Source organism: Diabrotica undecimpunctata, chromosome 8, assembly GCF_040954645.1.
Source record: "Diabrotica undecimpunctata isolate CICGRU chromosome 8, icDiaUnde3, whole genome shotgun sequence".
Lineage (NCBI taxonomy): Eukaryota > Metazoa > Arthropoda > Insecta > Coleoptera > Chrysomelidae > Diabrotica > Diabrotica undecimpunctata.
In genome coordinates, this window is record NC_092810.1 from 143,602,581 (window position 1) to 143,630,004 (window position 27,424).

The 27,424-nt window shown below is 32.7% G+C and overlaps 1 protein-coding gene across 4 annotated transcripts in view; it reads right to left on the reverse strand.

Moving 5' to 3' along the window:
- Nucleotides 1-27,424, reverse strand: part of Ca-alpha1T (Ca[2+]-channel protein alpha[[1]] subunit T) — a 141,700-nt gene that overhangs the window by 99,733 nt on the left and 14,543 nt on the right. Inside the window, exon 10 of one of the 4 annotated variants that reach the window (XM_072541272.1) lies at nt 14,335-14,482. The exons of the other annotated variants lie outside the window; for them this stretch is intronic. Within the exon in view, the coding sequence (XP_072397373.1) occupies nt 14,335-14,482 (148 nt within the window). The remainder of the gene's footprint in view (nt 1-14,334; nt 14,483-27,424) is intronic. 4 annotated transcript variants of the gene reach the window in all.

Sequence of the window (27,424 nt, forward strand, 5' to 3'; positions counted from 1 at the left end):
AAAAGATAAATCTTTGGTTAAAATCACAAAACAACAAAAAGTTTTTTATTTTTGGGAGATTTGACAGACATTCGGTAATACTCGGGAAAATTTGGATAACGTTAAGGGAATAAGTAAAGAATCGTAAACGCACGCAAGGTTACGGAGACCCGTTAACGCAAACGTGTGTATTCCTCTACTGCGCACGAGTAGCTGTCAAATTATACGTTAACGTTAACGTTTTGCCCTGCACTTTAACTCCCTACAGTTAATGTCGAACTAGTCTGTGACCGAACGCAACCCGTTATACATTTTCTGCATTATATGTGGCATAACTTTTACAATAATACTCTGGCAAATGTATTATGTTTTGCAAAATTTTGGAATGTGTTTAATTTGTAAAACAATTTTAGCATTTAATTTCAATACTGATTTCAGTCGTCACTCAAATAGTATATCACGACTTTTGATGTAAAAAAATTAGAGAAGTAGGACTTCAACTACAATTTTCCATTGAGTTTCCCATGGACCGTTTGACGATTCACCACCCGATATACAATATTTAATTCTATTCATTCTAGTATTGCATTTTAAATATAGCCAGAAAATATATTCTACCTTAAACATTCGATAAGTAAAATGGCTATAACATTGATATCATGTATATGATAATATACATGATATCAATGTATATGATAATATACATATAATATTGATAATATATATCTCTAAGTAAAGCAAGAGCAAAACATTCGTCACAAACAAATGAAAAAAACCGAATAATAATAATAATATCGTATGGCATTTTTGCCGGGGAGAACCTTTCGGACAGGTTCCGTCGCCATTTGCATCTTTAACCCTATTTCAATTAGCTAGTGTCGATTCACACATTACTCTTTAAACAAAATTAAGAGCACTTATCACATATAAACAAAAATCTCATTCTCACAGTGCAATAGAAAGAACAATGTTACCGCGGTGACTAGAAGTCGGTGACAGCACTTAAACTGGGGGAACACAAAATTCGCACAAATCATATATCTAGGACAAAAAATTTGTCTCTAGATGGGAAAACCGTAGCATGGGTGGTACTTCATTAAGTCAGCTGGGACTATGTTAGTATAGCGTCCAACTAATGGTTGACAAAAACCACGATAGCAGGAAATATGTTACCCGAAACAGAGGATTTCATTCTTGCCATTCAGGATCAGGTAATTTAAACCTGAACTAAACAAAACGAGAAGATCGCCAAGTATAGAGATATCTTGAGATACCAAAAGAATACTGCGGCACTACTAAAGACGTTTAGATGCCTAACACTATTTTTGGGAGATTCTTCAGCATGCCAAGTTACTTATGGCTTGATTTTATTAGACACGAATAAAAAGCTTAATATTATACAAAATTTGGAAGCGACAAAGATTTATGTTTTCTATTATGAGTAATTTGCTTGATTTATATTCTATTGATCTTAACATCTAATAATTAAATAACAAAAAATCTTTTAAATTCGTAATCAAATTTTTGTTAATTACATATTATAGAAAATTTAAACTTAATTTAAGATTATAACATGTCAATAGTTAAATAAATTTTAAGAGGTAGAAAATCCAGAATTCTAGATCTGGCCCTTCCGGGTTGTCAGCAATAATCGCAGTGTCATCTGAATATCTTAGGTTATTAATTGGGATATCTTATAAAGCCTTATCGAAGATATATTATGAACGCAATTAAACAACAAAAGGTATATCCCGCATCTTTGGTGGGCTCCTCGTTGTATCCTCGTTGCATTTCGTCCTTTTCGTCTTGTTCGACCACTACAGATACTCTCAATTCCCAACGTAAGGGTAAACATATTTCGGGCAGGTTTATATGTATATACGTGTGAATAATTATAAATAAATATTTCTTATAAGGTTGCGTTTAACTAATAAATTATTATACGAGAGGAAACAATAGCGATATTAAAGTGAAATTGTGTAATAAAAATATAAACGTCTATTTTACTCATGTGAAATTAAAATTTTATTTAACCGTGCCAATAAAAACTTTAGTGTTAATTGTACATCATGCTCTTGTACATGAACATTTTACAAGTACTGTTCGGAGTATAGTTTCTAAGTGTTCAAATATGACCAGAGTTGGAGAAGCAACTATTTATAGACTTTTAAAACAACGAAAGAGTTTAAAGCAACGAAGTATTACAGAAGCACCTAAAAAGTTAACTTTGGATAAACTTATAGTAGACTTTAATGAAGACGAGTCTTTGCCAAACATAAAAAGAGATAAATTGTGGAAACTTTACGTGCATTAGAATTTGTTTATGAGAATAACAATAGAAAATCTGCGCTCATAGAAAAAGAGGAAATTATTTGTTGGAGGAGGCAATATTTAAGAAAAATTCGAAAATTGAGGAGAGAAGGCAAAAACATTTTTTATTTAGATGAAACATGGATAAATGAAGAGCATTTTGTAAAAAAAGTTTGGCAAGATAAACTCGTTACAAAGGCTCGTTAGACATTTATATAAGGTTTGTCTACAGGCTTAAAAGTTATAAATGGTAAAGGTTACCGTTTAATTATCACTCATATTGGAGGAGATAAAGGATTTGTTGATGGAGGCGTGCTAAATTTTATTTTAAATTCTACGAACGACTGCCATGAAGAAATGACTGCTGATGTTTTTGACTAATATTTCAGCCAAATAAAATATTTATTACAGATCAATTATGTAATAGTCATAGACAATGCCAGTTACCATTGAAAATTAAAGGAATCTTTACCTAACACTAAATGGAGAAAGCAAGAACTCTAGGATTGGCTAATAACCAAAGAAATAGTAGTGCCAGCAGAACGTTTACTCAAAAAAGAGTAACTACAGCTATGCAAACAATATTCACCAAAATTTAAGAAGTATAGTGTAGATGAAATAGCAAAAGAGCATGGAGTTAAAGTGTTACGATTACCACCTTATCACTGTGAACTTAACCCCATATAACTAATCTAAGCTCACATGAAGGGACATGTCTCGAGAGATAATACAACGTTTAAACTTCAAGATGTTCGTCAACTATTATCTGACTCCATATCAAAAATTTCATCTGACAATTGGAGCTATAAGACGTGTCATAGCAGAAGAAGAAACATTCTGGAAACTCGATATGTTACTAGAGGAAACAATAGAGCCAATTAATATTTCTGTGGAAAATGAGGAAACTGATTGTAATGATGATGCCTACTTATCGGAATCCCTTAGTGTTTGCTCATTTGCATTTTAAGACGTATTTGAGGTTTGTCGGGGTGGTCATATTAAGTCGAGTAAAAATTGAGATAATGTATCAGTTATTACGTTTTTTTCTGCATTGACAACTATCTAACCAACTATCTGACCAACTATATAAATTTGTGCATTTTCAAATGTACTATACCATAAAAAGTAATTATTGTTTCATATTATTTTATTAATTCATTGATGTCTTTAAGAATGCAGGCTCTTGTAAAACCGAAATGCGTAAGGTAATAGGACAAAAATGCTATAAGTCGATGATCAAAACTATGGAAAAATATCTCTTTATCAAAGAACATCAAAATGAGTTTGGTTTGGTACGTGTATAATTTTTCTATATTCAGTAACGGTTCCGAAACATGGAAAATGAAATTGGATGACAGGAAAAAATTAACACCTTCGAGATGTGGTGCTGGAGAAGAATACTTCGGATCTCATGTAGAGAATACAGAACAAATCACTCAATTCTCCAAGAGTTTAACATTCAGACTGGACTCTTCTCTATGTCTTGCAGGCATCTTAACTTTTCAGACATATTGTATGAGGAAGTAAAGATAATATTTGGAGACTTTCGAGAAACGTTGAAGGTAAGAGAGGCAGAGGCCGCTCACACACTCGATGAATAGATCAAGTGCAGTAAACCAGAGCCAAGATATTCTCTGATTCCGTGAGAGTAATCCAGGTTAGAAGCAGTTGGAAAGAGCTAGTTGTTTGTATGGTAGGAAATCACGGCAATCAGTAACGAGGATTAAAGAAAAGTCGTTAAGAAAAAGATTTGTTTATTTATGATATAATCAAAGGGAACTAAAAATTTATTTGTTTATAGAAAAGCAAGTAAAATTTTAAGCGTGTACTTAAAAATATACAATTTAAAATTTTGTTTGTAAAAAAATTTGGAAAAATGTCTGTCATTATCTATTTTTTTTTTAAGGAGTTGTGGTGTTTTATAATAATTTTTGTTTCTCGTTATGTAATAATTATTTTCTAAAAAACAAGGAATAAAACTGGCGAACTTCTGACAGAAAAAAAATGAAATAATGAACAGATGAAGATGCTATTTTCAAGACATGCTACAAACACATTGCTTGCTATCAAGAAGAACACAACTTGTTGAACCAAAGAATAGATAATATTGTGGATCCAATATCCATGAATGAACTGCAACAAGCTATTGCAGTAATAAAAAACGGGAAGGCACCAGATACAAGATTATCAAAGATATTTAATGCCATATGGAGGGAAGAACAGATGCCAATTGACTGGCAGAAGGCTCAGATATTACCGATTTATAAAAGGGTAATAGAACGGATTTCAACAATTATAGTGGAATAACACTTTACTGTCATGAAAATATACGAAAAAATATTGAGCAAAAAAATAACCGAAAAAATTGACAGCACACTTAAGGAATCACAAAGCGGATTCAGAAAAGGCAGAAGCACCTATGATCATATATTTACCATTAAACAAATAATAGTAAAATATCAGCAATAGGAAAAAATATGTATCTGGTATCACCATTCAATCTTCGCTTGTCCACAGCTGGACATATTTCCATCTGTTTCGATCTTTTGCATCTTGCATACAATTCCTGTCATTTGTCGTTCGAGCCACTTGACTTGCCCAGTTTCACTTCAATGTTCTCTTTACAGCATCACCACTCCTGATTTTGGTCGTAACTGGCGGTTGGGACCTTGTCTCGCATTGAAACGCCCAACATAGCACGCTCCATCACCTATAGAGCCACACGGATCTTTTTCACCGTTCTATTTGTCATAGTCAACGTTTCCGCTCCGTAAGTCAATACTGGCAAAACACACTGGTTAAAGGATTTTATTTTAAAACTTACTGGTAGGTCGAACGATTGAGAGTGTGCTTTATCTTGCCGAAGGCTGTCCAAGTCAGTCTTATATGACGGAGAAGCTCAATGAGTATTTATATATATATATATATATATATATATATATATATATGAGAAGAATGTATATATATATATATATATATATATATATATATATATATATATATGAGAAGAATGTATATATATATATATATATATATATATATATATATATATATATATATATATATATATATATATATATATATAGATACATCTTCTCTAGTTCTACATTTAGTTATTTTATCCATATTCCATGGGTTTTCGACAAATATTTTCCGGAGGTCTTTTCTTTCTCACACTTGAAGCATGACTTTTTCGGATTTGTTCATCATTTCTGTCTAACTGGCATATAATGCTATAGTCTTATATATTTTTATCTTAGCCCTCTCCAATTGCTCTCCAATTATCTCTTTGTTGTTTATAGATATATTTCAAATATTATTGAATTTGATGCTCATTTATCTGTATATTTACGAGAAATAAACACAACATATTTGAATTACCAACTCTTTAAGCAAAGAGGGATATAGTATAACTTAGTGCAAAACAGCTAACTCCAAGAAATTAAAATACCATTCTAAAATTATCATGCCAAAATTAAAAACTTCTTTCAACTGGAAGATGCTAACTTACCTTAAATACTTAAATAGGTGAGCAAGCAAATATATTAAAAGGTGGTGAAGTATAATGCTGTGCTGATAATTTGTGTACTAAACATAAACCAATGCACGTCATTAAAAATTAGAAAAGTAAATTATTGACTAGAAAATCTGCTAATTTTTCTGTACTGTCAAAACACAAACACACGATTCAAAAGAACTATAACCAAATAAAGGTTTGGTCATACAATCGCTCCCCCCCACATGATTAGGCTCCAATAAAACATTTTACCTTAGAAACAATTAAGCATGTTAACAATGATGTGCTAGCTCTAATTTCACTTTATAATATTTTTTAATACTGTTACATTTATTAAATTCGGAATAAATTCGAATAAAAATTGATGTTTTTTTATTTAAAACTTTTACAAATCAATCTATAATTATGATTTTTTTTAAACTTTATCATAGTGCTTTTAAGAACTTTCGCAGTCTTAAAGTTATGTAAAATTTAACATCTTTCCCCGACTAACAAACAAGGATTGGCGCGATATCAAGGCGTACAGGGACACTAGGAGAACTATATTGAAGCGGTAGTATAATAATTAGACTAATCTTTACAATTTTTGAGTAAATTCGTTTGAACAATTGAATAAAAAAAATTGAAAAATATTCATCATGCAGGTGCATTGGATTCTGTTTAATCGTAATATCAAAATTAAGCATTAATATTGTTAAGATAAAAAACAAATACGAGTTAAAACTCGTTTTTATTACTAAAACTAAAAAGGGGTGTAGCATTATTGCATAAGTGTGGAGTTAGCCAGTTTTACAAGTTAATCAGTAATGTAGTTCTATTATCTCTATAGGTTAGTTTTGAAATTCATATTGGTTTATTGAACAAAAGGTAATTGTAAGTAAACTCTGTGTGGTATTAAATAAATTTGCTTCATTTACTACACTTTAGTGGATATTTTTTAGGCGATAAAAAAAGATTCTGTTTATAGTGGGAGTTATCAAAAAGAAGTTACATATCCAAATTAATATAAAACTTGAATTAATTCAAGAATCATTCCTAGAAGAATAAATTATAGAAGGGTGTAATTCTTCTTCTTAAGGTACCTTATTAATTTACTGAATGTTGGCGATCATTCTGGATACTCGTTTCGATTTTGTGCGCCTCTGAAAAGTGCATGGGCGTCGAGGTTTTGTGCTCTTTGTTGGCAATTTTTGGTGATACGCCTGACATCGTCAGCCCAACGTGTAGGTGGTCTTCCTCTAATACGTGTGTCTGCTCTTATCCTCCAATTTGTAACTTTGCTCGTCCATCTCGAGTCATGCACTCTCGTTACATGCTTTCCCAGTTGCATTTCAATTCCGCTATGCGTTCCACAACATCAGCAATACTCATCCTTCTTCGCAGATCTTCGTTTCTTATTCGGTCCCGCAACGTCACTCCCAGCATAAACCGTTCCATTCGTCTCTGCGCCACTCTCAATTTCGAAGCCATAGTCTTGGTTTGAGTCATAGTTTCCGCCCCATAGATCATGACCGGTAATATGCATTGGTCAAATACTTTTCTTTTGAGGCTAATTGGTATGTTGGCCCTAAGTATGCCTGGCAGTTTTCCAAAGGCTGCGCGCGCTAATGTAATTCGTCTTTGAATGTCGCATGTTTGGTTATCCCTGCTGATTCTTATTTCATGACCCAAATACGTATATTTCTTCACCAGTTCTACCACTTTTGTCTTGAATAGTTAAATGGTTATTGGGGACCATATTTCCGATAAACTTAGTTTTGGTCAGGTTCATTCTGAGGCCCACTTTCGAACATGCAAAGTCCAATTCATTTATCATATCTGTGGCTTCTCCTAAATTATTGGTGATAAGGAAAATGTCATCTGCGAAACACAGATGGGTAAGCCTTTCGCCGTTTATTATTACTCCTCTGTGATCTCAACTGACCATCTTAAACGCATATACTAATGCCGTTATGAATAATTTCGGTGACAGTGTATCTCCTTGCCTTATCGCACATTTTATTTTTATTGGTCGGGTTGGGTTTGGCTGTTTAGGTTCTTTAGCGACGAATATTTATTTATCCTAATTGCCATTTTTATTCAATTTTCCCTTTAATAATTAATATTAATTGTCAGTTGGAATAACGTCTTTCTCTATTGGAAAATTGGGTGTAGTTTCATTCTCCACTTTTACCAATGCTGGTTGATTTAAGTAGAGGTTCTTAGTAAATCTTAGGTTATTCTGCTTATTCTAGTTTGTAGCAGTTTCATTAGTTCTGTATGTTTGATACAGTCAAGCACTTTCTGGTATTCAATGTAGCATAGAAAAACGTCGAAAAAACTGGAGCCAGTGCTGTGGTATTTCGCCCGTTTCATATATGTTAAATATTTCTACTAGTGCATCCATATTTTCATCATTTAGCAGTCTTATTACTTATATGCATATTGCCTTTATTGTTTCTGATTTATGTATTTTTGACTTATGTTTATGTAAAACACGATATACAATAAATAACTAGGAATTGCAATATGAAAGTAGGAAAAACATAATAAACGCGACATCACAAATGATAATGGACAGAGATTAATTGCGATGTAGAAAGATGTGGTGGTGAGGAGCAATCAGTTAAAATGAAAAGAAAAGAGGATCGTAGAGGTCTCCAGAAGAAATTACGGTTAATCAAACTGGAATGCAGTTTGGTCGAGGTCCCATCTTTTTCTAATTCTCAAAATCGTGGTTTTGCTTCTGTTATAATCTTCAAACCACCGTAAAATACTTGATATCTTTTATTTTGGAAATTATTTGTATTTGATTAAATTTAAATAATCTGGAATTGCAACCATCCGCTTTGACAAACTTGATAATTCTGACGGATTGTCATTTATAGCAATCAAGTTATTTTTACACTGGGAAAAAAGTGTAACAGGTTTACACAACACACATTAATAGTTTTTAATATAATTCATGTTAGGTAATTATTTGTATTAAGCATTTTTATTACTTTATTCAGTTCAAGAAAAAGAAGAACAAGGATTCAGATCCATAAAATCCTGCGTAGAAGCTGTATTTGTACTAAGACAAATCACAGAAAAGACTATCGAGTACAATAAACCAGCATATCTATGTTTTATAGACCTGACAAAAGCTTTCGATCGAATCCAAGTCGAAGACGTCTTACATCTACTGTATAAAAGAAACATACCAATCAATATTATACAAACCATCGAAAACATCTACTTCCATAATCGAATACAGGCAAAAATAAATGGAAAACTAACACAGTGTATACCAGTACAAACCGGAGTCAGACAGGGTGGCTCGTTAAGCTCACTTCGCTTTAATATAAGAATGGGCGAAATAATACAAGCAGTATGTAAAGGTCTTAGTCTTATTACAAGCAGTATGTGGATATAATCCCAGTGGAGGATAGACTTACTTCAGGGATGCGACCCTGCCCTACGCGAGCCTTGATTGTCTCTCAACTCCTATGGAGAGAAATCATGTCCTAAACCCATTCCTACCCAATACCTACTATCCTACCAATTTCCCAAACCAACTCACCAACCGGCCTGGCAAGCGTGGTGTTTAAATGCCAAAACCCCTCAGCATGAATAGACATTCAAGAAAAGGGCCCTCAGTCCCCGGCAGCTCGCTAGTTCCCAACCAAGGTAGCGGTAGGATTCACGGACAGCGGGCAGAGGGTGCAAAGAATCTCCGGGATGTAAGAGGCTACCAAGAACGACGAACGCTGCACATAATTACGTATAATGTAAGAACCTTATCCAAAGATGAAAAAATGACGGAACTGGAGGAAGAACTCAGACATGTGAAATGGGATATTATAGGAATTAGCGAAGTCAAAAGAAGAGGTGAAGATTAGGTCAAACTAAAATCAGGCAACATATTCCACTATAATGGGGAAACAGAATCGACAACTGGAGGAGTAGGTTTATTAGTACACAAAAAATTACAGAAAATGATACAGAGCATTGGCTGCATTTCCCCAAGAGTTATGTATATAAATCTAAGACTAAATAAGAGATACAATCTGAAAATAATCCAGGTATACGCCCCCACCAGCGATTACGAAGATGAGATTGTTGAAGCCTTCTATGAGGAAATCGAAAGAGCAAAAAAGCAGGAACCGGCCCATTACAATCTGATAATGGGAGATTTTAACGGGAAACTCGGAAGGAAAAAGGACGAACAAGAAGTAGCAATCGGAGATTTTGGAATCGGAGTAAGAAACGAAAGAGGCGAAATACTTACCAACTTTCTACTGCAACACAAACTGTATGCAATGAACACCTTTTTTAAGAAGAAACAGAGTAGAAAATGGACGTGGGTTAGTCCAGATGGAAGAACTAAGAGCGAATATGATTATATAATAACAGACAAAAAGCAAATTATTCAAGATGTCACTGTACTTAATAAACTATCAGTAGGAAGCGACCAGTAAGAGCTAGAATAACGATAAACCTACAATAAGAAAGAGCAAAGATGATAAACAGTGGCAAACGCATAGTTTGGAATTCACCAAATCAGCCAGAAGCGTACATAAAAAATATAGCAGAAACTTTACAGAGTAATAATCCCAAACCTCTAAGTATCGACGATTATAATAAATTAATTACAGACTCGGTTAGAAACGCACAACTCAAATTTTGCAAGAAAAATTACACCAAAAGTGAAAAGATTAGCAAAGACACAAAAGCTCTCATGGAAATACAACGAAACCTAAGCGAGAAAGAAAAGGGAAACAAAGAAGAATATAGAAAACTAAATAAAAGAATTTCAGCGGATATTAGAAGAGATATAAGAAGATATAATACTAATGTAATTACTCAAACAGTAGAAAAGAACAAAGGTTTAAAGATAATGAAAAGAGAACTCACACAAAGTAAAAAAGAAATATACAAGCTAGAATATAAAGACGGAAAGGCAACAACAGATAAACAAAACATTCTGAAAATAACTAGAGAGTTTTATAAAGACCTCTATACCAGCCAAAGATCACAAGAAAATTTACCGACACGAGTAAAGACTCTCATAAATCAGGGATCGGAAATACTTTTACCCATTACTGTGTCAGAAGTAAGATCAGCTTTAAAGGAAATGAAGAACCATCGATCGCCTGGTGACGATGGACTCGTTATTGAGACAATAAAAGCAGGAGGAGAAATTCTATTAAAATCAGTAAGCGAACTGTTTAATAAATGCTTACATGCGGGTACGATTCCTAAAGACTGGAACAATGCAGTGATAGTCTTGTTACACAAAAAAGGTGATATTACTAAATTAGAAAATTATAGACCCATCAGCGTCTTGACACATATGTATAAACTCTTTATGAAAATCTTAACAAAGAGACTAACACCTAAACTTGATTTCTATCAGCCCAAAGAACAGGCAGGCTTTAGGAGAGGATATGGCACAAATGACCATTTGCACACCATAAAGATCTTAATTGAAAAATGCATCGAGTACAACATACCACTGGTTCTTGCATTTGTCGATTACGAGAAGGCTTTTGATACTGTAGAGTTTGAAACCGTACTGGAAGCCCTAAATCAAAGCCGAATAGATTACAGGTACACGTCACTAATCAAAAACATCTACGAGAACGCTACATCAAGTATACGACTACACGAAGACACAGAAAAATTCAGCTTAGGTCGAGGAGTAAGACAAGGAGACAATATTTCACCAAAATTGTTCACGGCAGCTCTAGAGTCAATATTTAAGAACACCCAATGGCAAGATATGGGCATCAATATAGATGGAGAAAGATTAAATCATCTGAGGTTTGCAGATGATGTCGTATTAATCGCAGATAACTTACAGGATACGGTTTCTATGTTACATTCGCTTAAAAGTCTGTCTGAAAGAGCAGGATTAAAGATAAACTTTGAGAAAACTAAACTTATGACAAATCTCGTAATGAGTGGAAATATAACTATCGACAATAATACCATACAACAAACAGACACTTACAAATATCTGGGACACGAGATCAAAATAAACAGAGACAATCAAATAAATGAAATACAGAGGCGAATAGGCCTGACATGGGCAGCATTTGGCAAACTAAGCCATATTCTAAAAAGTTCAATTCCCATGTGTCTCAAGCGAAAAGTTTATAACCAATGTGTTTTGCCTGTACAAACTTATGGAGCAGAGACTTTAACACTCACGCAGAAATCTGCGAATAAACTAAGAGTTACACAACGAGCCATGGAACGTGCAATGCTGAATGTGAGCCTCCGAGACCACATAACAAACCGACAAATCAGGCAAAGATCAGGAGTTCAAGACGTCATCGAAAGAACCACGAGACTTAAGTGGAACTGGGCAGGACACTTAGCCAGAACACAAGATGGACGATGGACAAGACGAATTATGGAATGGAGGCCCAGAAATTATAAAAGAAGCCGAGGACGACCACCGACTAGATGGACCGACGACATAAAAAGAGTAGCGGGAAACTGGCTACAAGCGGCCCAGTGTAGAGAACACTGGAAAGAACTGAGGGAGGCCTATGTCCAGCAGTGGACGGGATTGGCTGATTGATGATGATGTAAAGGTCATTGTTACAGAATGGGGAACTAAGAGGTCCAAATAATATGTTTGCAGAAGACGTCGCATTAATCGCCGAGACAGAAGACGAGCTCCAAAGATTAACACATATCTTCAATAGAACAGCCAAGAAATACAATATGATAATATCAGCAGAAACAACCAAATATATGACAACATCTAAATATCCACTACGATGTAAAATCGAAATTGAGGGGAAAGTAATAACTAGTTACGGGATGTTGAAGAAGAAGTACGACAACAAAGCTTAAAAGCAAGTAAAGCGGCGGGATCTCTTAATGACACAATCTGGAAGAACAAACACCTAAGACAAGACATCTACGACAAGACAAGACAAGACAAAAACAAGAATCTATAAAGCAGCAAATAGACCTATATTAAAATGCACGGCGGAGACAAGACCTGACATATCTAAAACGAGACGACTACTAGAAACAACTGAGATGAAAAAACTCCGACGAATATCAGGGAAGTGTCTGTTGGATAAGCAGAGAAGCGAAAACATAAGAAGACCATGCAATATAGAAGACATAAATGGATGAGTGACAAAACAGAACAGGAGTGGAACGAACATATTAGTAGAATGGCAAAAGATAGGATAGTACGAATAGCATGAAATATGTCACCAAATGGACGAAGAAGTATTGGCAGACCAAGAAAACGATGGTGCGGTAATTTAAACAATTTAGGAGGCTAATATTTAAAAAAAACATGCTTTAAAGCCTACATACAAGTAGGAAGAAGAAGAAGAAGACATAAAACTTAGTATAAACCTATACTACCTTTTTAGGGTCAATAACTTTAAAAATAAAAGAAATACGACAAACGTTTTGGTAACTGGATTTTTCGTTTTTAAAAAGATAAAACAAAAAATATACTGTTATTAAAATTAAAAAATGATTTCTATTGAAATAAGAAATAATTTTTTATGCCCTACAGAAATGATTCAAATATTTGACCTTTTACGGCTGAATAGTATCCCAATCTATCATAAAAACTTCTTCGGACAGATGTAAAAGTTTCCGCTGTTACAGACTTAAAGCTTGTTTTCTGAGTAAAAGGACTTATAGGAGTAATATCCTAAAATTCGAATTTTGTAGTTTAAGATTTGGCAGATGGATAATTTCTGACATTTTGCATAATTGTTTTATAAAAGCATATCAATAATTTATTGTTGATTGAAATTCACAATGTGCGTCCGATTTTTCACATGGCTTATCGTCATAATTGACTCAAAATCCTCTGTGGATCTTGAATTTAACACTTCTTACAACTTTTCTACTTTTTTTTGACTCTTACAATCTCAAGCTGTTCTTTTTTACCACAAATCCATCTTCTGCACAGCCTTCCTCTACTTCTTCTGTCCTTTGGGTTTGAGACTGCCAATCTCTTCGTGTACTCATTATGTGATATCCTAGCAATGTGTACAGCCAATCTTAGTCTTTGAGCTGTAAAAGTCTTAGTACATGTTAAGGCTTAAGCGCATGATAATTAAAGACTCTATTATTTCAATGTAACAACATTAACTTATTAATTAAAGAAGTGTATTTAAAAACAGATTTATGATAAAACTCCACATCTGAAGGCATACAAGCATAAGATATTAATTTAATATTTGGAATAAAAATTAATTTTTAACCAAAAATATGAGTATCATTTGCATAATCACTGAAAACAAGAGAGTTATAACAAAATTTAGAGATAAATCACTTGCAAATATTTTTAAATATAGAATGAAAAAGTTTGATAGGATGAGGTTTGTTTAGATTTCGTAAAGTACTCAGAAAGTTTTTTTTTTATAAAAACAGATGTACAAATTGATTTTATTGTTGTTTTTTAGTGTTAAAGATAGTGTTAATAAGTTTTGTATTGGTTATTATTGAGGAAATGTAGCTGTTAAATAAGTTAAAATCGGATTAAGTAAAACCTTGAATAGAAAACTCAAAAGTACCTGAAACACAGTAACAAGGGACCATAATAGAGAATCGAAATTTTTCCTGTCTTTCTCCTCATCGTTATTTGATAAACATTCTTGTTCTTTGTTGTACGACGATTCGTCTTTGCAAAACTTGCAACCAAATATATTCATCCCAAGGATGCTAAAATATCCCAAAAATACAATTTAAGCTCAAACAAGTTTTAACAAAATAGTGTAAACTGTATGTATATAACAAGAATCCTACAACGCAGTTTCGTTAAGCGTTAACGTAATCATAAAATTTAATGAAAATAAACAACAACTCATTAACATAAGGTTAACTTTACGATCACTAGAAACGTTTTAAATTTACTTTGCTCCGATTAGTTCGTTTACACAATTTTAAAGCAAGCACCGTAATTTTTGGCCTTAATGAGTTTCAAATTAGCCATAACGTAAAAACTCACCTCAGCCGTAAAGTTTTAAACCAATGGTTTTAAAGAATATATTTAAAATTAAATTTAATGTTTATTTTTGAACGATTCCTTGCAGTCAAAACATTTTTATTATCGGGTTAAGGATATTTAGAGAATAGAAGATACAGTACAGCTGGTTCGTAAAAAAACTGATACGGCTCTTAAAGCGTATTTTGTAGAAAATTGAGCAGTGTATTTTGAAGGATAAATACTTATTATTTACATACTGTCACTGTCACTGCTAAATCTTAAAATTTGCCAGATAGCTTATTCTGTTCAACCTCAAAAAATGGCTCCACATGCTAGCAAAGAACTAAAAGCAAGAATTGTAACAAAATTAGAAGATGGTTGGTCACTATCTGCCGTAGCGAACCATTTTAACGTAAGAAGAACAACCGTTTTTAATATTAATAAAAGATGGAGAGAACAAGAAACTCTCGAAAGAAAGAAAGATTCTGGAAGACCAAAAATAACTACCGCTCATGAACATCGTACGCTTTTGGAGAGATTAGAAGAGAATCCTTTTGAAGATGCGAGAACTGCAAGAATTATGTCACAATTTTCGGGAAGAAAGACAACAACTTTGCGCAGAAATAGAGCATTGTGTCTTACTTACCGAAAAGCAGCAAAAAACAAGCTCTTACACTACAACAGAAGCAATCAAGACTTATATTTGCTTTAAACCACCAGCTACAAAATCAAGATTTTTGGGACAGGGTAATATTTACAGATGAGAAAATTTCTCAATCCTCTAAAAAGGGCAAAATTGGGGTGTATAGACCAGATAATAATAGATTTAATCTTCTTTATGTTGATAGATATCGAGCAGCTGGTCATTTTAGTGCCAATACATGGACGGATTTCATCTAGAGGAATGATAATGGTATGGCGTATTGATGGCAGGTTTGTTGGGCAGACTTATCTGACTCTTTTAGAAAACATCATGTTTCCCAGTGTAGAATATCCAGAAAATAACTTTTATGTTCCAATAAGATAATTGTCCTGTTCACACTGCAAATATAATAAACAAGTGGCTCCAGAATAACAACATCGAAACTTTATCATGGTCTAGCTACAGTTCAGATATAAACTTAATCGAGAATGTGTGGAGGGTTATTACAAAACGGTTCTATCGACGTAATTTTATATGTAAATTGATAAAGAGCTGTGGCACGGTATACAACAGATTTGGGAAGAGCTCTCTAAAGAAGACAGTTTTATAGTTCCTTTCACGCAGATAGAGCGAAGACTACAAGCTGTTATCAATGCTGATGGAGATATTACAAAATATTAATTTTATTTTTACATACCTAAATTTAGTACAGTTTTGATCTTCCAGACTTTCGCTTTCTTTCGAAAGTTTCTTGTTCGCTCTATTTTTTATTAATAACTGTGGTTCTGCTTATGTTAAAATGTTTTGCTGCCTTTGACAGTGCCCAGTTATCGTTTTATTTGGATACAAGTCGTTTGTTTTATTCTTTAATAATAATAAAAATAATAACAACTCTATTTTATGTAAAAACTATCATTTATATACTCTTTATAATAGGCAGGAATTCAAAATAATATCAAAATATAGACCTTAATAATTATTTCAAATTATGTTATTATAATCAATTGTTTATTGTTTGTTTATTTATTTTATTATTTGTCTGTCATAATAAATATAATATAATGTCAGACCAATCAACTACACTGCTCAAAATGATCAAATCTTACTAAAAGTCGTATCTTTTTTTTAGGAACCAGCTGTTCATAAAAAAAAGACTGAACAACTGAACTGCCGCACATTTTAAAAATATTATATGCAATATAGAGTGTGTCCGTAAAGTATGAAATAAATTCGATATTTACTAAATAAAAAGCCTTTTTAAAAAAATCTAAAACACGTCGATTTTTAAAATTAATGTTCTATATTTTACAATAAAATTTCATTACAGAAGGTGATAGACATTACAGTGATGACGTCATCGGCTCTTTTTTTAAATGTAACACTCTGTATTTTAGGAAATTTTTAGATCGATAAAAATAAGCTGAATTTAAAAAAGTATAATACTCGGGTCTAATGGATATAATTTGAAAGATATGCGCTTAGAGAATAAATTATTTATTATCAATTGCAAAAAAGTAGCATACTTCTAGTTTTTGGTAAATTGTAATTATTTTTAGTAACGTTCAATAACAATTAAGTAGTACAATAATTGTATTAATTCGTGAATGTTCTGTCTTATTGCTTAGAATTAATTTTAAGTAGAAATGAATTTGAGTGTAAAGCAAAGAATTGAAATACTCATGATGATTGGGTATGGAGACAAATCGCGAACTTAGATGGAAGTGTGTAATTTATTTAATGATAAATATCCAGAAATACCCATCACGCAGTCAGCAGTAAGTAAGATTGAAAAGAAATTTCGAGAAACTGGGAAGGTTGAAAATGCACGCAAATCAGGTTGTCCCTCTGTAAATTATGTTACAACATTAGATGTTCTACTTGCTTTTGAAGAAGATGTGCACACTTCTGTTCGTAAGGTTAGTAGTGATCTCGATGTTTGCAAAACAACGGTACACAAAGTACATAAAAGTAAGTAAAGTAAGTAAAATGCACAGTTGTACAGGAATTAAACGAGAATAATACAGATAAAGGAATACAATTTTGCGAAATAATTATGGATAACAGCCACCGAAACCCCCTCTTGGTTCAAAATAATATTTTTTCTGATGAGGCTACATTCAAATTAAATGGCAAGGTCAACCGTCAGAATTGTAGATACTGGGCAAAAGAAAACTTCAACTGGATGCGTAAACATTATACACAATACCCGCACAAGGTAAACGTATGGGCTGGTATTGTAAGAAATAAAATCATTAGACCCTACTATTTGGAAAGTAATTTAAACGGGCCAGCATACCTTCAGTTTTTAAGTGGGTACCTCGTACCTATTTTAGTTAATTTATTCCCCAGTACAATTAATCTTGGATGTTTTGATAAAAGTTTATGGTTTTAACAGGATGGTGCCCCTGCGCATTATGCTTTAAATGTTCGAAGGTACCTAAACGAAATTTTTCCGAACAGGTGGATTGGAAGACGTGGACCTATTCAATGGCCAGCGAGGTCGCCAGATCTCAATCCTTTGGATTATTTTATGTGGAGTCATTTAAAGAATGTTGTTTATAAAACGAAACCTGCAAATATTGGAGACTTAAAAACAAGAATTCATAAAGAAATAAACAATATTTCTCAATAAAGCATAAACAAGGTTCTACAAGAATTTCTACAACGTTTGGGTTACTGTCAAATACAACAAGGGCTGCAATTCGAACATTTAAGATTAAGTTATGTATTAATTACTGGATTACAAGTTATTTATTATAATTTATTTATAATTTAAAGGTTATAAATCAATAAAAATTAATTGTCTAACCACATATCTTTCAAATTATATCCATTAGACCCCCAGTATTATACTTTTTTGGAATCAGCTTATTTTTATCGATCTAAAAATGTTCTAAAATACAGGGTGGTACATTTAAAAAAAGAGCCGTAAGAACGTTAAATTTAAAAATCGACGTATTTTAGATTTTTTTAAAAAGGCGTTTCATTTAGGAAATATCGAATTTATTCCATACTTTACGGACACACTGTATATAAAATATTTACAGAATTTTTCCGTATCTGCATCTCCTGCTTAATTTGATATTACGCATAAGATCACTGTATAAACCAGCTCAAGCAGCCGTAGAGGTTTTCCTTCACTTCCTTTATATTGTGCAAGCTTTTCCAGTTTTCTGAGTTTTCTTGTACCTACCTCATCCTTTTTTGATTTTTTTTCTTCTTTTGTTTCTGCTTTAGTTTCTCTTATTTCTATACATATTCTTTCTTTTAGGGTTCTAGCTATATATCCGAGCTATCTCTATCTTTGAACTCTCGCAACCATTTCTCATTTCATGTTTTTCTTTGCCATAACGTGCGTTCTAAAAGTTTTTTCAAAAAATATTTATCGGATTTTTTAACGAGTTTATTTAAACAGTAACTAGTTTTCATAAAGTTATAACTCAATACTGAACTAAACTATAGTATCAAACTATGTGGAGCCCATTCTGCTCTATCAGACGCATTCTTCGAATGTCTCTTACGAGATCCTGGACGGAATTCAGATCAATTTTTCTCTCGTAAATTTGCCGTCTTAGTTGTTCTTCATCTTGGGATTCTTTGCTTCCATCATAAACCTTCCTATAGAGTAAAGCTCAAAATTTCTCTATTGAATGAGCATGCGGCAAGTTCGGGGGATTATCGTTTCTTTTAGGAACAAAAGGTACGTGCTGTTGTCGAAGCCAGTTTTGGGTATCTCTTGAAAAATGACATGATGCTAGGTTTAGCCAAAACATAATATAATTATTAGCATGATGTTAGTGGACAATCTGAAGCAATTTTAAAAGGCAATTCTGATTATTTAAAGCTTCACTCCTCATGCTTCGCTCAAACTGTCGGGTTACAGGCCTGTTAAAAATTGTGCACCAGACAAGGATTTTATTTGTAAATTTTGCTTCATAGTCTATTGAAATGTTACATTTTTAATGATTTAAGACACAATTTTATTTTTTTGATGTGTTGAAAGGGTAAGTATAGGCTTAAGTTCAAGTTTCACTTGTTCTCAGGCCGCCATCATGGAAAAAGGGGGAAAGGGTTTTCGTTCTGTATATCGTAAACTAGCAACCTTAATACTATATTGTTTTATTAGGAGTAAAAATGATACTTTCTGTGGCGAGTCTGTACGTTTTACGAGGCACAAAAAGTCATTTTTACTCTGAATAGAAGATTTTTAAACGTCACAGAAGTAATAATTTTTGTGACGTGATTGAAAATAAAAAATATTACTTTTACGCCTAGGCACAAAAGTGTAAAAGTCAAAAGCTCAAAAGCTTCGTAAACCGCAGTGGACTTGGAAGACAACAATCCTTCGGATACGGTCTTTGCAGTACACAAAATATCTGGAGGAATACGCGATGCCGTGGGATCCTCGGAATCAGGCATAATAATCGTACTTTTGGTCAACAATAAGAACAGAAGTTTACAAAACTTAACTAGTAGCGCAAGAATCGGCGATTTTTCTTATTTGTCACAGTGACAATCAATAGAAGTAACCATAGTAACATAAAAATTAATTGCGACGCTTGGAAATAAAAATTTTATCAGACATTATTTGAAGCAAATTAAATTGTCTACTACTTTATTTCTATAACTTTTAATCGTAAAATGGAAAATAAAAAAGTTATAAACAAAAATAACTAAAAAATTTTGGTATAAATCTTTTTTTTTTCTGGTCATTTTACAATGAAATGACATCAGAGCAAATTTGTTTAATTTTATTAATTTCTCTGGATTTTACAGAGCTCCGAAGTTGACCGGGTTCTTGATTACTCGTAACAATACGATAAAAACGAACCATTAGACTTAGTTTTGTATTATATATATTTTTTATTAATATAATTTTACATCAAATTATTATATTCTTAACCTTCTTATGTCATAATTAATTTATTATCGACCCATTCCGCCACCACAAAACTTACCCCACGTTGTGCGCTTGCGTCGCACGGAAAAGCACCGATGAACAGAGATAAAGTTTATTAAAAGCACCGTACCAATATTAGTCCAAGTTATATTTCTTGGTAATGAAAAGAACAAAACAAACTTAACAGACCTTCCCAACCAGGTTGAATCTGATGATATACAGTCATCATCCGTTCTGCGCTTGCTGTATTCCAAGCCTATGATTATGTGACTCTCGTAGCAGAGGACATTGATATTTTTGTTTTGCTTAAGGCATTAAAAAGAAAGCCGTTTAATGTTGTTTGTCCAAAGTGTTCATTTTTTTTGAACATTTAGAAGATTGTAAGTCGCATCAGCTATACTGTCCTTCAAGATTTTTATATGCCGAGTCATTGCAGTGAATTTTTTGTTTCTTCATGCTTTTTAGATTGAGACACAATGTTATTAGCTTACAATATTGGCAAACTTAACTTCATTAACATTTTTAAAAAACATCCTGAGTCAGCTAGCGGCAGTATTAGTTCTAGTAATTTTTTGCAATCAGCCGATACAATTTCTTATATCTAATATCAAGCTCCCCTTTTTTCTTTTTGACATGGACTTTCCAGCGCAGCTTCGCATCTAGGGTGGTACCCAAGTATTTTGCTGATGTTGCATAAAGAACTTGGATATCAGTTATTCTAACTGGAAAATTTTCTATTTTTTTATTTGTAAAGTTAATGTGTGCAGATTTAGTCTCATTTAATATTATTCGACATTTTCTAGTCCAGTTATGTATTTTATTTACTGATAATTGCAACTTATCAGTTGCTTCTTCACTAGTGTCTCCTATCGCTAGTATGGCTGTATCATCCGCGAAGGTGGCAATAGTGTTTTGTTCTAGCTCTGGAATGTCACACGTATACAATAGGTACAGGACCGGACCTAAGACACTCCCTTGTGGCACGCCAGCTTTGATCTCCCTTTTGTCGGTGTACACTTCTTCTTGTTTTACTCTGAAATATCTATTCGTAATGTGTGATTTCAAGATTTCTGAGTACTGTTTAGGTATGAACGTTCATAGTTTTTAGAATTTAAACCCTCATGCCAGACTTTATCAAACGCCTGTGCTACGTCCAAGAAGATTGCAGATCAGACTTTCTTTGATTCTAATGTTTTTTCTATTATATTCGTTATTTTGTGAACTAATTATATAAATAAATTAAATTTTTTTTAATCGTATTCTGATGAGTATTCAAGAACCCGGTCAACTTTGGAGTGCTGTAAAACCCAGAGAAATTATTGAAATTAAACACATTTGTAGTAAAAATTATTCGTTGTGAATCCTCTATAATATTGCTCTAATGGCTATTGATGTCTATATGATATTGCTCTGTTTTATAAAAAGAAACGTATTCATTTATAACTGATATACTTGTCCTAAAGCCAGCTTAATATTCACCTAAATTATTTTGTAATTTGGTTTTAATTGTTTTTCTAATTAATAATGCCAACACCTTATTACTGTAACTTTCGGTATTTTTGTATAGTTCTTACATTTTGTAACGTCTCCTTTACTGTTTATTTGACATAGACAAAAAATGTTTTTTAACGTCGAAATACCTTCATCAAAAGAATCAGTAAGTGCAAAGAATTCAAAGGACTTGATCATCTTGAAGAGTTTATTTATTGTTTGTTATTGGAAATGTGTTTCTAGTACTTTTAACTGTTCGGTTGCGTTTTTCTAGAAAAGAGTTGACATTACCAATACAACATAAAATAATGTATTAATTATACATTTACTACGACCTATTTTCTAACAAAAATAAATAAAAAGCTTCATCCAAAAAATATTCTACTCAATTTAATCATCAGGTGTTTTTTAAGTGGCCACACGCATAAAAATGTTAAATAATAAATAAAATAATGTTCCAGTTCGGCATAAACAGTTCAATCAGCTGTCGAAATTTGTTTCTTTTTATTATAAACAATAAGAAGATAATCCACAAATGGTGAATACCACAATCAAAACATTAGTTCCTCCGCCAATATTTGTATGTAGAGTAATATTATCACATACATACATAATTCCTTCCTCTTATACCGTTAGGTATCAAGGGTTGGTGCATCTTTTGACAAATTTTTTTATTCTTTTTTTTTCTTGAGTCATTTCCTTATAGTCCAATCATATATTAAAGAGGGTGACTCACTCCCAAAACCGAAATCTGAGACCGTGAACTTTTGTAAAATTCCACAATTCTAGCCACGTCGTTATTTCATTATTTTGTTTTAGGATTGTATTGTTTTATTAGAAATTAATTCCATCGTGATGTGTCTGTAGGTAACTTTGTCATTCCGTAAATTTTTTATTTCCCCAGGTTTCAGTATTGTATTTATGAGAATTGAAAATGAGAAGAGATAATATGTACTTATTATATTATATTATATTTATTTTTAAAACTATATTTTGAAAACTCCAGAACCAAAGCCCCCACCCGCTTCTATAAACAAGAATTATCCGAGAAGTCATAGAAATTAAAAAAAGGCCAAATTGTCTCAATAAAAGAGATAACGGCATACGGTTACCTTCGACTTGGAGACCTCTCATAAAAAAATTTTTTCCGCTTCATCCGTCAATCAAAATCCTACTATCAGAAATGTTCGTCCCAACCCTCGCACTAATCTCCGCGTTAATCCTCCCTCATGCTGGCCCCCACACCAACCTCCACCCAGGCTACATCGCCATGGACGGTATAAATGACCCGTCCTCTATTCCCAGCACCAGTAATGCTTTGATTAGTGATCAGTGTAGTGTGCAGTGTCTGGGGGCTCGGGAGACCGAGACCTCGGAAGCCCTGAAGAAGACATAGAAGAGGATGTCAAAAGCTCGGCCCAATGATAATCGTACATCCACACACACCAAACACTAAACAGTGAGCACCCCTTACACTCCTTAATAGTCGCATTCAAAATCACAGGACAGGGGGATATTGGTTTACTGTGGTTTCCCAATCTCATTGCACAACGATACCTGATCATGCGGTTAAACCGAATTGAACAAAACGGCCAACAATCTGAAAAGAACCGTTTTTCCCAATAGAGCTTGTACTTGGTGGCGGGCTTGATCCAACCGGCGTCCAAAAAGTAGGAAATCCTAACACTTCTGCTTTACAGCTTCCACGTAGTCTCGGAGAACGGCAGCACGCAGGTTTACGTTTAACCAATAAATTAAAAACTCACCCTTGAAGAGGCAACAACGTGGATTGACTTAAATGATAATCGACGCGGTACAACCCAGAAGACTGGTGAGGTTAATATTAATTTCTATAATAGTATTATTCTTAGGTCTAGGTTTAATTGTACTAACTACGGAAACCTTTTGAAACATATATATACATATATATATATATATATATATATATATATATATATATATATATATATATATATATATATATATATATATATATATATATATATATATACAGGGTATTTCAAAAAAAGGTAACCCCGTCTCTAGGGTAGGTAAAAAACTAAAAAATAATTGCTTAGTAAAAAATTTTTGTAACGTTATCCGTTTTCAAGATACAGGGCGTTGAAGAAAAAAAAATTTACGCATTTTTTACGATTTTGCCGAAACTACTGGCAACATTGTAATGAAATTTTATACGAATATGTTTTGGAAGCTGATACATCCCATAAATTTGTTTTTATATCTGATTCTCATAGAGGGCGCTAGTTACACGGATCGTACTAAGTATTAGTCAATATTACTTTTTTAAGAGTATAATTATTAATCAAAATTTCAAGTAAACTTAAACATCATTCAATTTTACACGAAAAAGGTACTCTTGGTAAAACTCGATACTGTGTACAGTTTTCGGAATATTTTGATTTTAAAATTATGAAGTAATAATTGATGCTGGTAGTAATGATAATGATAAAGTTCTAATAGGTATACCTCTATTTTCTCCAAGTGTACCATTGAAATCTGACATTTATTGATTGTTATGACGATAAATCAACAATAATTAGAGTTTTGAAACCTTGTTATTTATAAAATCAAATCAAAATGTACTCAAATGTTGAATACACTGACATGTTATTAACCTTAGGCGAATGTTTAGGATGTTCTAGTGCAGCTGTGACACGTTATGCAGAAAAGTTTCCTAGAAGAAACTTACCAAGTAAAAAAAAACATTTAGAGCCGTTGCCAGATGATCTACCGGTTAGAGTGGATTTTTGTGAAACATTGCAACAAAGGACAGCCCACAATCCAATTTTTTTAAAATGCATTCTTTTTACGGACGAAGCCACCTTTACGCGACAAGGTATGTCTAACTCCCATAATGCACACTACTGGTGTGATGAGAATCCACGAGTCAAAAGGGTATCACATTACCAACACTCATTTAAAGTTAATGGTTGGGCAGCAACTTTAGGTAACGAATTAATAGGTTATCATATTCTACCTGGAAATTTAAATATCTTGATTTTTTAAACAATTCCTTATTCGAGATATTAGAAGATGGAGCTCCACCACACTTTGATAGAAAGTGTCGTAATTGGTTGAGTAATCATTTTCCGAATCGATGGATTGGTAGAGGTGCAGAAGCTCCGATTCATTGGCCCCCTCGGTCATGCGATTTTGATCCTTTGGACTACGCAGTTTGGTCGTATATTAAGGAAAAAGTCTATGCTACAGAGGTAAATTCACGCCAAGAATTGGAAGAAAGAATTCAACGTCAATTTAATGACATCATAGCTGATCCCCTACCGTTTAGAAGGTTAATGAAATCTTTAGAAAAAAGAATAGACTTGTGTATTCGCGAAAACGGAGGGCATTTTGAACACTTACTGTAATTGAATTTTATTTTATGTTCTTAGTCATTAATTTAATTTTCTTCTTGTGAGTTTTGTTTAATTACTAACTATTTTATACCAGCATCAATTATTACTTCATAATTTTCAAATCAAAATATTCCGAAAACGGTACACAGTATCGAGTTTTACCAAGAGTAGCTTTTTCGTGTAAAATTGAATGATGTTTAAGTTTACTTAAAATTTTGATTAATAATTATACTCTTAAAAAAGTTATATTGACTAATACTTAGTAAGATTCGTGTAACTAGCGCCGTCTATGAGAATCAGATATAAAAACAAATTCATTTCGGCAAAATCGTAAAAAATGTGTAATTTTGTTTTTCTTTAACGCCCTGTATCTTGAAAACGGATGGCGTTAATTTAATAGGATAAATCACTAGTTTAAAACTAATTTCTGAAATACAAAGACATGTTTCACTTGTAGAGACTCTCATTTGTAACCAAATTATATACTTTATTGCGGTAAAAAAGTTGATGCTTTAAAATTGATAACGTCTGTGCAACAAAGCATGTGCTGGTTAAAGAATTAGTGAATAAAAATTAGGATCTGTAATAAAAAATGAAAATAGTGAACTGCCAGCAAACGATCACCGCTACACTCGCGCTTCACTCCATACTATACACTAAACGAACGATATGTGAGAAGGAGGAATATTTGAAATTTGATACTATTTATATCAAATGCGTTCAAAAAAGGAACACATGATTGTATATACAATTTTGTTTGAATTAAAATAGAGGGAATTTGATGACATTGGCAAAATAAGTTTATGACAATTCCAATATAACATAGGTTTCAAATTTAAGAAAGGGGATAACAGTAAAGCGTTTTGGAAAAATGTTGTGTTGTATACAAAACAATTGAATTTTTAAGGAAATATACTAAGTTTCGAAGAAACGTTAATATTGATGACAATGTAAAACTGATTAAGCATAGTTGTGGAGGAGGGAAGCGACATATATTTCTGCACGAAGAAACAACAAAAGTTAATTAATCTTAATCTAAAAGCTAATTATCTCAACAAAAGTTAATTACCGAGACAGTTGCCTTAATCTTCTCTCTTAAACAGAGGACGATGGTCATTTAGTTTCTAGTCCAGTTAAAATTTACTCCCACCAACAATTGCTCGATATCACTTGTACCAAACTGTAAAGTGTCAGCAGTAGTAGTAGTAGAAATGAAATGAATTGAACAAGACTGAGATATCAGACCAAACAGAAGCCCTGATGACGATTGTAGGTGGTAGTCCGAAGGGCGATGCAGTCAAGTTCGATACGATCCAAGGTAAAAACTAAATAAATGTAATGTTACTAATTTTTATATTAAAATTATTGTTTATTATAAATTGGACTGTACTGTTAAATACTTAAAAAACTTATGTTAAATATTGTTAAAATGGTTAAGATTTTTACTCTTTACAGCTTTAATTTTGCTCTTTTGCTCTAAAGCAGTCATTTCCTTATTTAGTTGAAGCAATATCATTTGTAGAATAGTACCATACTTTTAAAATTCGTGTATTTTTTTTAATTATTTCGTTTTCTACCGATTTTTAAATGTTCTTATTAGTTATTGAAGTTAAAGTATATTGAAAATACATTTAAAGTTTTTTTAACAGCATTTCTCAGGTTTAGATTAAATAAGTAATATTAAATTTGGAACTAGATTTTATTGCGTTATTGAAATCAACATTTTGGCAGGAAACCCTTGCCTTTGTCAAGATTCTAAAATGTACAAGATTAGGAACAAAAGGTTATTGTAAAATAAATGAAAAACTTACCAAACGTAAAACGTTAGTTTTTTTATATATATTACAATAACTTTCTGTTCCTAATCTTGTAAATTTTAGAATCTTGATAAAGGCAAGGGTTTCCTGCTGAAACGTTGATTACAATGGCACAATAAAATCTAGTTCCAAATTTAATATTACTTTTAGAACCTAAACACCACAAAAATGCTAATTTTTTATAATATATATATATATATATATATATATATATATATATATATATATATATATATATATATATATAATATATTCTTCTCTTTGTTGTTGTTGTATCTCTATCTGAAACATTGTTTACCGCATAGCTAATCTGATAACTGCCTCCACCCTTTAGTTTAATTTTTTGACACGTATAGATTATATTAAACTGCCGTCAATAAAAACCATCATATTAACAAATCTAGTGCAAATAAAATAGTTAGTGTCTCATTGATGTCTAATTGCATTCA